This window comes from Mus caroli, chromosome 4, assembly GCF_900094665.2.
Source record: "Mus caroli chromosome 4, CAROLI_EIJ_v1.1, whole genome shotgun sequence".
Taxonomy (NCBI): domain Eukaryota; kingdom Metazoa; phylum Chordata; class Mammalia; order Rodentia; family Muridae; genus Mus; species Mus caroli.
The window spans coordinates 7,022,389-7,035,961 of NC_034573.1; the positions used below are offsets into that span (position 1 = coordinate 7,022,389).

Here is a 13,573-nt window from a genome sequence, read left to right on the forward strand (position 1 = left end):
GGACAGGCCCCCCTGGGGGAGCAGCCTGCCTTGAGTTGTGAGAGCTAGGAGCATGCAGGGAGGGCCTCCTGAAGTGAGCAGCACTTATATATCCAGTTATAAATCCAAGATAGGGTGAAGAGATCTTCTACAGGAGGAGGAGGGCAAGGATCTGGTGTAAGGATCTCCTGGGTAAGGCCAGAGTTGAGAGAAGACAGATGTGGCGATGAAAGATCAGTTTGCATACATACTTAGGGTTACTATTGCTGTGATGATGCACTATGACCAAAAGCAACTGGGGAGGAAAGGGTTTATTTCATGCACAGTTCCATAGAACAGTTCATCATCAAAACCAGTGAGAGCAGAAACTCAAGCCGGGCAGGAACTGGGGCAGAGGCCATGGAGGAGGCTGCTTAATGACTTGCTTTTTTTTTTTTTTTTTACATGTACAACATACTTTATTTTCTTTTTCTAATTTTTTATTAGGTATTTTCTTCATTTACATCTCAAATGCTATCCAGAAAGTCCCCTATACCCTCCCCCCCTACCCACCCACTCCCATTTCTTGGCCCTGGTGTTCCCCTGTACTGAGGCATATAAAGTTTGCTAGACCAGGGGGCCTCTCTTTCCAGTGATGGCTGACTAGGCCATCTTCTGATACATATGTAGCTAGAGACATGAGTTCTGGGGGTACTGGTTAGTTCATATTGTTGTTCCTCCTATAGGGTTGCAGACCCCTTCAGCTCCTTGGGTACTTTCTCTAGCTCCTCCATTGGGGGCCCTGTGATTCATCCAATAGATGACTGTGAGCATCCACTTCTGTATTAGTCAGGCACTGGCAGAGCCTCACAAGAGACAGCTATATCAGGGTCCTTTCAGCAAAATCTTGCTGGCTCTTAAAGGGATGTTTAACCTGCTTCTACCAGGGGTGGCTCCACGTGTGGGTTCACAAAGCCCACAAGGGGCTCAAAGGACTGGGCCCTCCATCAGTCACTAAGAAAAAGCCCTCCAGGCTTGCCAGCAGCCAGATCTTACGGAGGGTTTCTCAATGGAGACTCCTCTGCTCAAGTATCTCTTAAGTATCTTCTAAAAGGGACTTATGTTTATGTCTGTGTGTATGCCATGTGTGTTTGGCTGCCCTTGAAGGTCAGCATAGAGGAATGGATCCCTTCAGGCTGATTAGCCTGATGTAGGCACTGGAAACATAGCAAGTTCAGGGTATTAAAACTGGGTACTTTAGTGGTTTATTCTGGGACAGAAGCTTGGCTGGTTTCCCACTCAGCATCCTGACTGAGGATTACATCCAGGCTCCTGAGCTCTGGAACCACATGAGGGCAGCATCAGGGTTAGTGATAAATACCTTATCTTTTCCCTAAGTATCCTATAATCCAAAACACAATTTGCAAATATTTTCCTTTTTTTTTCCACATTTCCCTTTATTTTTCTGAGACAAGTCTTGCTAATTTAGCATGGCTGAGCTAAACTGGAATTTCTGATGGATCCTTGTGCCTCAGACTCCCAAGTGCTGGGGTTACAGGCAAGTACCACCATGGCCAGCTCTTTCCTGCCCTGGTTACCAAGCCTTCCTCCTGTGTTTTCTACGGACTCCAGTTACTGATTCACAAAACACACCCCCACAGTGCCTCCAGAAAGGACTAGGGGCTGTCTTCTAGTGAAATAGAAAGCTCATTATACTTCGTAAGGAATTTCCAGGCAAATTAAAACACTGGTGAATTTCGTGAGCTTTTCTCTTCCAGTCAGTGGGTAAATTACACTTCTGAATATGCGGTGGCTCAGAAGACAAGAAATCATCCATCATCTAGGACGTGCTGAAGACAACGCCAATGTTAGAACTGCATTAAAATAATGTGCCTTTTCTGCCCACTTACTACTAGAAAGGACTTAGCTGCAGAGATTTTTCTAAAGACATACAGAACATTAGCACCTATACTTTTAGAAATGTTTAGTGTCCCTAGTCACCAAGGAACAAAGCCACGATGAGCTCACATGGCTACTATCAAGATGAAGGTAGCATATGTTGGTAAAGGTGTGGGGAAGGGAACTCTGGCATGCTGGGTAGGAATGTAAATTAGTATAGCCATTATAAAAAGACCATGAAAATAAGTAAAGTAAGGGCTGAGGTGATGGCTGAGCAGCTAAGAGTGCTTGCTTGGGTTCCAGATAACCGGGGTTAAATCTGGCAAATTACAATTGCCTGTAACTCCAGCTCCAGAGGTATCAATGCCCCTTCAGGCATTACACTTACATACAAATGGCTCTCACAAGTGAGCAGGTGCACACACAATTTTAATACCCTGAACTTGCTACGTTCCCAGCGCCCACATCAGGCTAATCAGCCTGAAGGAATCCAGTCCTCTATGCTGGCCTCCAAGGGCAGCCAAACACACATGGCGTACACACAGACGTAAACATAAGTCCCTTTTAGAAGATATTTAAACGATTTGCTCACCGTGCTGACTAGTTTTATGTCAATTTGACACAGTTAAGAAGTACTGGAGATACACACACACACACACACACACACACACACTGACCCAAAAGAGTGGGAGGAGTTTATTAACTTTAAATAAATTAAACTGAAAAACTTATTTGATACTAAGAGTGTCAAGTGTTCAATAATGTTTTACAAATGAACCATGAGAACATCTTAGTGAACTAAATGGGTCCCCAGAGGCTACAGTGAATGATTCCACTATAAATCCCCTGCCCCAGGCCCCAAAGAGCAAAGATAAACAGAGACAGAAAGTGGGTGCCCAAGGCCAGGGGGTCAGAGAGTGCCTCCTGGGTGGGCAGGATAAAGCTATCCAAAGCTCAGTGATAGCTTGAATGAATATGAATCACTGAGCTGAACATCTCAAACAGGTGGGCCGCAGGTAGATCAAATGGAGGATGTTTCAAATAAAGCTGCTAAAATTTGTAAGTTAACAAGGCACACAATTACATTTTCTCCATACAAACTTGCAGGCTCATGCACAAACAATGCCTGGTAAAGTGGTAAATTCTTTTTTGCCCCTGATAAAAACTTGTATCGCCAAAGCTTTTCAACTATCATTTTAATGTGGATTACTTAATAGTACAATTAACTGGATAGCAAAGGGGGTAATACCAGTCAATCTCCCTGTTCTTTCTACTCTTGGAAAATTAAGATGTTGAGAGTCACCAAGAGGGGGACGGCCTAAGAGCAGCTCGCAGAAGCACCATGGTTCACCTCACCACCTTTTCTGCAAAGCCTATCACTGAGTCCACCTAAGCATACACCTTGCTTCAGGTGGCTGCACCAATCGGCCTTTTTACCACATTGTGGTTGCTCACAAGTGTTACAGGAATGGCCACTTCCTGGAGCAATTGGGCTCCGATGATCCACTGCCCAACAGTAATGGAGAAAACTTTGTTGCCCTCAACCTGGACCCGATCCGGCTTTGGATTGGCTGTGGGGCTCACTTCTCTAAGCCTACAGAGAAACTTCTGGGTCCTTCTGCCTCTCCCCTCCTCCACCCCCAATCAGATGATGATCACCACCTCGGAGACTGCAGAGGAGGAGAGCAGGAGAAATCCTCTTGGGGCCTCAGAAAGCAGAATCAGAGCCCAGAGAGACAAGCAAGCCGACTTCAGCAAGCACAGCTGTGTTGCCTCAAGGTCAAGGGCCTGTAAAACTTGTGCAGAGTGTGTTGTATTGGGTTTGAGGATCAATAAACAGTTTCCCAAGTCAAAAAAAAAAAAAAAAAAAAAAGATCTGAGAAGCAATTCTGCCACTCCTGTATCAGCACCTCCTAAAGGGCTGGAGTGTGGCTCAGCTGGTGGGGTGCTTGCCTAGAACTAAAGACCTCAGTACTGTGTCAGCCCAGCCTGCTATTCTAGTCCTCTGGATGTGGAGGCAGGAGGATCAGTTCAAGGAAATTCTCAGCTTCGAAATTAGAGCTACTACTTACTACATAGTCAGTTTGAGGCCAAAATAGGTCTATCTAAAAACAAAAAACTATTCTCCATTATTGCCTACTTCCTAACCATTCATGGCTAATATATACTACGGTGGGATTATGCATAATATCTTAGTTAGAAAAGGAAGAAAATATTCAACTACAGCATAAAAACACAGGAAATAAGCTGCAAAATATTTTTATTGTAAAAACAGTCAACTGAGGTCGACAATGCAAATGTTATCTCAGGACATTTCCCCTTGGTTCCTGAATTTCCAAGTTGCCATCAGCATTTCTCAAGTTTTTATGGTCCTTTCAAACATGCTTACTGACTGCATGTATATGCTGCTTTGAGACAAACACAAAACCATCTGAGAGTAAAACCAACCAAAACAAAAGGCAGGAACAAAGCCCCTAGCCTGGTTCTATTGTGCTTTTTTTCACATTTCCTACAGGGAGACCTATATAGCTCACACAACTTTCAAAACTGAGCAGAAAAGTAAAATTAGTACTGTAACCACAAAGCGAAATACCAATGACTTTCATCCACAAGTTACTGACTCAAACCCTAGGACATCTGCAGAATTATACAGGTTTTAAAATTTGAAAAGGAGGAGCTGGACTTGAACTCTGAAAAAAAAAAAAAAAAACAACAACAACAAAAAACAAAACAGACCTTTCAGCTTGGTTTCCCACAATTGAAAACCTAGTTACTGAAGCATGCCAGGGGCCAGGATGTGCCCGGCACGTCCAGTGCTATGCAGTAAGCAGGCCTACAGCCTAATGGCTGCCTCCAAACATAAAGAGAATAACTACCAGTTCTCAAAGCAATCTCGGACAATGGTCACAATTTAGAAATATCAACTGCTACTCTATTTCCATATATTGCAAAATGATTTCAGAAACAGATTAAACATACAATTGTTTTACAAAAATAAAAATTGTTTGGGGCTTCATAAACTCTGTAAAATACAATAATGATGTAAATCAAGATAATTTCACAAAAAATTGACGATGCTTGCAGACAGGAAACCTAGTCAAACGCCGATCTCTTCCAGATCTCTAAGACTCCATGTTCTCCTGGGAGGATTTTCTTAAGACTTTTCATTTTTGTCAGGTGGTAGTGGTGCCTGGGGAGGCAAAGGCAGATGGAATTTTGAGAATTCAAGGCCAGCCTGGTCAACAAATCGAGTTCCAGGATAAGCAAAGCTACACAGAACGCTGTTGGAAAATATAAGGGTTTCCTCAGATTTTTCCTTTTAGAAATAATGTAAAGCAAATAAAGTTATTTGTAAAAATATATTAGGAAAGTAGAAGCTAGTGGGATATGCCACTTCTATACTAGTGATGAATTTCAAATCAAATCCCGAACAGTGGCAACCAGCTAAACATATATGTGACCATTATAATTTGGTGCCTAAAAGATGTAAAAATATAATCACAACTATTTTATGAAAAATATTCATATAAGAGTAGAGAAACCTCTAAATTTAGTTCCTCATAGCTGTCAAATAAATATGCTTACCTACATCCATCAAACACTCATTCTCCACCTGTAAGAGCACCAGTGTGTTTAAATCAATCAAACAAGAAAGAAGGTAGGGCTTACGGTTATTTCAGTGACAGTGACATTGCTGCCACAGTAAGGCACCACTTGGTATTGAGAAAAGAGAATAAAGGATTTCCAAACCATGTCCTGTCACTGGTGTCTTAACCATTACATCGACTGCTTGGGGAAAAGCCAGATACCAAGCACATCACACTCTTGTTCCCATCATTCTGTGCTTTTAGGTTTTCCATATCAGGGAAATGTAATACAAGATCTGTTAAATAAACATCCTTTCCAACTTACAAGAAAATAATCTAGAAATAAGGACAGTAGAAAGCCAAGACCCTATCGGATGTATCTGCAAGTTTGTCCCTGTGAGAGAGTGCAGAGGGGAGCAGAAAGCATGGGGCTGCTTTCTATAGGATACAGAGAGGCACAGAGGTTAAGACTTCTCAGGCAGTCATGGCTAAAGCAAACTGAGAGCGCCCCCAAAGCTGACTCTCAGGCAGTCAATTAAATACTTCACAGCACGTCATTAGTCACTGCTATCATCATCGTCGTCATCATCAGATGCATCATTTAAAGGAGACTTCAACGATTGACTATAAGAGTCTGATCTAGTCGGCTGACACGCGGCCATGTCCCCGGTGGAAAGCAGGTCATAGCAGAAGTCACAAATCCGCACAGGCTTAGAAGACTGGCTGGGAAGAAGAAATCGCTTTTCAGAGCAGGGACCACAAACAACAAAGCCACATTTGCGGCAATGGTGCCGCCGATTGACTGGTGTGAATTTTGCTTTCTGACAGCGCATACACACGGTGGCCTCAGAGTCAGGAACCCAGACAGCAGCATGCTCGTTGCTGGGCGTCTTCCCACTTTTGGAGAGTAAATCAGTGACACACTTATTTATGTGATTCATCCACTCTGACTTCTCCGTGGCAGTGGCAGCATAAACTGCAAATGACTTAGTCGGTGTCTTAATAAGCCATCCATTCCGTAATTCCCCTTCATCTTTGATGGAATCAATGGTGACATTTTCCAAGGGAATAATATGCTGTTTGTTGTATTTTTTCTTCTGGATAACAATATTGCCATATACTAGAATATCATTAAATAAGAAAAACTGCCTTGCTTTAGGCTTCTTTCTGCACAGCTTAGTCAACACTCCTTCTCCAATAAGCACACGCCCAGGGATGGTCAAGGGCTGACCAGCTGCTCCAAAACAGTTCTCCACAATACTTATGCGTCTAGTATTCGCCTCACTGTTTGCCAGGCGATCCACCATCTTTTGCTAATAACCTTAGGGGAAAAAAGAAAAGAAATTAGCACACAGAAAGTATGAATTCCTACAAGGAATACCAAGATGTGATCTACCAAGACACTGCTTTTTCCAAAGGCAAGTAATCCCGTTTTCTTTCCCTCTATAGAATCACTAGGCATCAGAACTATGTATGAAACCTGGCTGGCCTAGAACACAGTCCTGCTGCCTCTATTCCAAGTGAGGGATTACAGTGTGGGTCTCATTATACCCTGCACACGTAAAAATGAGACGATGAAAAACAAGTTCAATTAAAAACTTCTGCAAAATAATAAACCCAGTTCCATGAATCTCAATGGGATTCTAGAGAACAGAATCCCTAATGAACACTTAAAAAAAAAATGACTCCAGTTTTCCAATAAGCAACATATAACCCCTAAGCCTCAGCCCCAATGTTCTCACCTGGATTAGTCCCAAAGTTTTCCCAACTGCTTCCAGCCTTCCCTTCTAAATCAATACATAGGCAGCAAGTGATCTCTAAAATGCTACATTGTTTCTGCTGTTACTTGAGATGATTGCCCTTAATCTTTAGAATCTAACACTTAACATAGTGTGTGTTAACTACCTGGTAGATTTTTGGTTTTAACTGCGTGGTGGCACACGCCTTTAATCCCAGCACTTGGGAGGCAGAGGCAGGCGGATCTCTGAGTTCGAGGCCAGCCTGGTCTACAGAGTGAGTTCCAGGACAGCCAAGGCTACACAGAGAAACCCTGTCTCAAAAAAAACAAAAACAAAAAAAACTGTTTTGTTTTTGAGATGGGTTCTTACACTACTCAGCCCAAGCTGGTCCTGAACTTGCCATGCCCCGAACCCCAGACTCCCAAGTCCTGAAACAATAGGCATTTGTCACAAATCCAGCTATTTACTGGACTTTTTGTTCTCTCCACTTCAACATAAGTCATCGTTGCCTAAAACATAGCATTTGAAGAAACCACTACTGTGTGTAAGTGGATTTTCCTGTTGTCTTCCTTACTACTTACAGCTCCAGCCACCTCTCAATCACCCTTCAAATCCTAGTTAGACTCTTTCCTCTAGAACACCTGACAGCAGCAAACTATCCATCCTCCACGTTTGTCATATTCTATGTATTTCTTAGCTTCTTTCTTACCAAAGGACTGAAATCCATGCCCATCACTGGCTGCAGAGGCCATCTAACTGACTGCCATCTCTGACATCATCTGAAGCACCAAATATACTCAAGATAAACAAGAACATTTAACAGTGTTAAAAAAAAAAACCTATTAATTCAGTGATCATAGATCTAATCTAGATCCAGTATTGACTTCTCTCAGGTCCCTGAGTAGTGTTTTATTTCGTCCTCTGACCCAGTACTGCTACAGCAACACCAAGCACACTGAAGAACACCAAGGTCTGAGAAGACTAACGTGTGTGTCTTTAGTTCACCAACTGATGACACCGTAACCTGTCTTGGCTTCCATTAATAGCTTATTATAAGTCTGGTTATTCCTGAATCACAAGGAGGGGCAGTGGCATGCCTGAACAAGACTTTGGATGGCTTCAAAGCTTGAAGGTCTTAACTAAGTGACCAGTCCTTTCTCAGTCTCTGTCACTGCCCCCCACTGCCCCTTTTGAGACTGGCTACCACAGCTCAGTGACAGAGTGCTCACCTAGGGCTCCACCTCCAGCTACATAAGGAGAGCAAAAAGCCTAGCATCTTATGACAAATATATCACAGAAGAGGGCCAGTGAGGTGATAAAGATGCTTGCCGCCAAATCTAATGACCTGAGTTTAATCCCCAGGACCCATAGGATAGGACTGAATCCCAAAAGTCCTCTGACCTCCACAAGCACACCTTGATAAGCAAGGTGTTTACAAACATGTGCCCCTCCCCCACAGTAAATGTAAAAAGTAGATTGCAGAACTAAAATAACATGAAAAGTCTAACCTCATTTATAATTAAAACACCAAGATTTTTTTTAAAAATCCTGTTGTCTTCTTTTTTTAAATATTCAAATATTTATTTATTTATTTATTTAATGTATGTGGATATACTGCTGCTGTCTTCAGACACACCAGAAGAGGGCATCAATTCCCCATTATAGATAGTTGTGAGCCACCATGTGGTTGCTGGGAATTGGACTCAGGACCTCTGGAAAAGCAGTCAATGTTCTTAACTGCTGAGCCATCTCTCCGGTCCAATACCAAGATATTTTTATCAGATTGACAAAAAAGAAAAAGGAGCCCAGCACTCGGGAGGCAGAGGCAGGCGGATTTCTGAGTTCGAGGCCAGCCTGGTCTACAAAGTGAGTGCCAGGACAGCCAGGGCTACACAGAGAAACCCTGTCTCGAAAAAGAAAAAGAAAAAAAAAGGAAAAAAAAAAAAAAAAAGAAAAAGGAGATGTCCTAAGATGTAGTACTTGTGACAATACAGGGCAACAGGTGCTTTTTTTTTGTACTTTACAGAAAATAGGTGTAACCACCAATTTAATATCCAATCAAAAGAAAATTTGATCCAATAAGGTGGCACAATGGATAAAGGCCTTTGCTACCAAGCTGAACAACCTGAGTTCCATCTCAGGGCCTATACGAGGTGACTTGTGACTTTTATGCACAGGCCCATCCACCCACACAAACAAATAAAATATAATAATAGTAAACTTGACTCAGAATATTCAATATAGCACTACTTATAGCAAGTAAACTACAATGCATCCTAATCAACCCGAGCATGAGATAAGCCTAAACAAAGCAACGGAAATACACTCAAGGCACTCAGGTGGGGAGAAGCGACTACCCCACCCATCAGTCTAATACACACCATATCAGCAGACTCAAGCACTGCAGGCTTTAAGGTACTCAAGTTTTAGGTGCCACTGGTAAAAGGCTCCAAAGGTCAATAGCATATCCTCAGTAAGACATCCAACTTAGAGATAACAAAACACAACTTAAACATTTATCTTAAGATTAAGTAAGCTCTCTTACTCTTGCCTCTCTCTGCCTCTCGCCTCTCCCCTCCCCCCCCCCATGGCCAGCCTCTACTTCTCTACTCTCTCCTTCTCTGCCTCTACAACCCTCTTAACTCCCCTCCACGTGCCCTGAATAAACTCTAAAAAAAAAAAAGCATAATCACAGCTACCTATAAAATTTGTAAGTACACAGAAACTAAAATTAAAAATCTAACAGTATCTACAGTAGAAACTTATCTATGAAGTTTTCAGACCTCACATTCATTCAAAAAATGTTTCTCAGCCGGGCGTGGTGGCGCAGCCTTTAATCCCAGTACTTGGGAGGCAGAGGCAGGCGGATCTCTGAGTTCAAGGCCAGCCTGGTCTACAAAGTGAGTGCCAGGACAGCCAGGGCTATACAGAGAAGCCCTGTCTCGAAAAACCAAAAAAAAAAAAAAAAAATGTTTCTCAGACATGACATGCATGCCTGAAAAAAAACATGATACAAGCAAGTTCCCTGTTCAAGAGTAAAGAGAAGCCAGGCGAGGTGGCACAAGCCTTTAATCCCAGCACTTGGGAGGCAGAGGAAGGCGGATTTCTGAGTTTGAGGCCAGCCTGGTCTACAAAGTGAGTTCCAGGACAGCCAGGGCTACACAGAGAAACCCTGTCTTGAAAAAACAAAACAAACAAACAAAAGAAAAAAAAGTCATCAGAAGGGGCATAAGTATCAACATGACCGGAGTTACTACTAGATACCCCAAAGCAACGTTCTTTGGTAAAACAGATCCTTTGGCTCAAGGCCTAAGGCCTAAGCAGGCACTAAGAACTCCAGACACTGTGGGGACAACCAGAATGCAAGACCACTGGGCTTACCCAAGGATAGAGTCCACTACATCCTAAAGGGCCTTAACGGGGAAAGGGGGCCACAGTGTGGTCCAATCTGAATGCTGTCTGCTTTTTGGGGGAAAAAATACCACCGACTTTTTAAAGGACTAGGAAGAAAAAACTTCCTATTCTCTGGCAGACAGGAACCTCATTTACACTGCCCATGCATGTCTTTACACACTCAGTGGGATGCGCTGACCACTGGTTAAACTGTAATACTGGGGGGGTGGGGGGGAAGCAAACCTAGAAGACAAAGGATCCTATCTATCTATTTACCACTGAGAACAGACTATTGTGCTAGTTCTTCCTGCTGCTCATCAATCAGTGCTTCGTCTCATCCTTACTGAAACACATCTCATGTCTGCCCTTCCTTCCGAGACAGGGTATCTCTCACCATGTAGACCTGGCTGGTAGGGAGCTCACAGAGATCTACCTGCCGCTGCCTGACGTTAAAGGCATATGGGACTGACTATGCCTGGACAAATTTTTTTCTTACCCATACTTACGACTTCTGATATGAATAAAATCCAGTATTTAAACTCAATGGGTTACAGTAGGAAATAAACCAATAAACTATGAGCCAAAGGGTCTGGTTTAAAAAAGAAACAGCAGCAGCAAACAGTCAATGAATGAGGTACTTCTGGCTTTAAAATATTGGCCTGACAGAAGTGGGTGGCTGGATTTCACATTAACAGCAAGTCTTCTCCCCACCCCCCACCCCAGCACCCCACCCCCCACAGGGTTTCTCTGTATAGCCCTGGCTGTCCTGGAACTCACTTTGTAGGCCAGGCTGGCCTCGAACTCAGAAATCCACCTGCCTCTGCCTCCCAAGTGCTGGGATTAAAAAAGGCCTGTGCCACCCCACCCGGCAACAGCAAGTCTTAACTTGCCTGAATTCACCTACACCCCTACCCGGGCTCAGGGTTAGGGACAACACTATGCCACCAAGTCATGTGCACAAACTGTTTTAACCACACTGTTTACACAGACAGAGAAGCACAAGGTGAGGCTAAGAACCCTGGGAAGTGATCCTGAGAAACAAAGCAAAAGCCAAACAGCAGAAAACTGCCTAGAATACGTCCATGGAGCCCACCCCCCACAAACAATATATATATATATATATATATATTCTAAGTGCCTAGCTACTTTTCACAGTCACACAATCTAATAACTAGCACAAAAAATACTGAGTAAAAGTATAAATAAAATACTGGGATAATAAAACAAAGAAGAAATACCTGACATCTGTGCAAACTAAACGTGAGTGAATTTAACTTTTTCAGTCTACAGGAAGAGCTCTCTGGCATGCCCGCTAAGATTTCACTCTTAACATGCACTGTAAAGGGATAGGCAGACTGTAGATAAGAAAAAGGAAACAAGCTTCTATATTTTATGTTCAAACTTATCAATACTGACTTGACTAATTAAGCTGAGAGAAAATGAAACTTCAAATATTTGAATAGAAAAACTCCATTAACTTAAAAATCTCTCCTAGGCTCCATATCTGCCCATTACTAAAAAGGTGAGTTATTTTATAATCTCAATCATGAAAGGGAAAAAAAGAACTACACACAACCAATGCCTACTAGACATATTTACTTTACTCTTTCATGTAATAATGTTGGATAAAGATGGGCGGTGCTGGCCCATGCCTTTCTTTAATCCTAGCACTCGGGAGGCAGAGGCAGGTGAATCTCTGTGCATTTGAGGCCAGCCTGGTCTACAGAGTAAGTTCCAGGTCAGCCAGTGAGTGCTACACAAAGAAACCTGACTCAAAAATCCAACAGTAATAATGATGATGGTATTAGGTGAAAATAACTCATTCTACCAATTCAATAAATAAGTAAATATAAACGAAGTCATAAAATGGCTTAAAAATAAAAAGCCTCGTAGGAGCATGCACTTACTACCCTCCCTCCCACTCAGGGAGCCGAGTCAGAGTCAGGAGGACTGACTGCGGCAGGGGAGTTGGCTCCACAGTTAAAGGCATTTGTTCTTGAAGGACTGGGGCCCAGTTCCCAGCACCTATTCAGTAGCTTGTAACAGTGACTGCAGACTCAGGGTATCTGACACCCTCTTTGGCCTCAACAAATGGTGCCCATAAATCCATGCAGATAAAACATTCATACATTTAAAATGTTTTAAGTTAAATAACTTTTCTATGACTTCACAGCTTGGTATATTTTTATGGGGTGATGGGGATACACGGTCTTTTCTGTACTCCCTGCTACCTTAAGAAATACATTGCTGATGTAGACCTTTGATTATGTATCTAGGAAAGGTCATTGACCAAAAAAAAAGAAGAAGAAGGAGGAGGAGGAGGAGGAGGAGGAGGAGGAGGAGGAGAAAGAAAGAAAGAAAGAAAGAAAGAAAGAAAGAAAGAAAGAAAGAAAGAAAGAAAGAAAGAAGAAGGAAGAAGGAAGAAGAAGAGATAATTAACATTTCCAAGAGGGCTTTATTTTACCCATAGGCCCAAATTTGGATAGATGCTTTTTGCAAACAGATTGGGAAGTTCCTATTATTTCCTGTAACCTGGTATTATCAACAGCACCTACAGACGCGCTTCCTAGCATGCTTGCTTCAGCAGCTTATATACTAGAGAAAAGTCTTGAAAAGCTTCACAGCCATGCCACCAGCACAACCGAACATGAACAGGAGGAGGAATGGCAGACAGGCTGGCTCCGGGGTAAGATATGCTCAAGTACTAAAAAGCAAAGTTCCATCGGACTATTCAGCGTCAGTAAACGTGGTCACAAATAGGTTGTGTCTGAGAAAGAAATACAGCATGCTATACAGGGACAGAGCCACACAAAGATTTTAGAAAAAACTCGAAAGCACAAGCACACTGAACTGTTGGGTTGGTTGGCGTTGATGGCTGGTGTTTGTTTTTAAAAGTCTGTTTAGGGGCTGGTGAGATGGCTCAGTGGGTAAGAGCACCCGACTGCTCTTCCGAAGGTCCAGAGTTCAAATCCCAGCAACCACATGGTGGCTCACAAC

The 13,573-nt window shown here is 42.8% G+C and overlaps 1 protein-coding gene and 1 pseudogene across 1 annotated transcript in view; one reads left to right on the forward strand and one right to left on the reverse strand.

The window, feature by feature from the left end:
- The first annotated feature begins 3,199 nt into the window (after positions 1–3,199).
- LOC110292380 lies at positions 3,200–3,683 on the forward strand (annotated as a pseudogene).
- Positions 3,684–4,100: 417 nt separating this feature from the next.
- The window catches only part of Plekhf2 (pleckstrin homology and FYVE domain containing 2), an 18,692-nt gene continuing 9,219 nt past the window's right edge, over positions 4,101–13,573 (reverse strand). Inside the window, exon 2 of the mRNA XM_021160206.1 lies at positions 4,101–6,765. Within this exon, the coding sequence (XP_021015865.1) occupies positions 6,002–6,751 (750 nt within the window). The 5' untranslated portion in view covers positions 6,752–6,765 and the 3' untranslated portion in view covers positions 4,101–6,001. The remainder of the gene's footprint in view (positions 6,766–13,573) is intronic.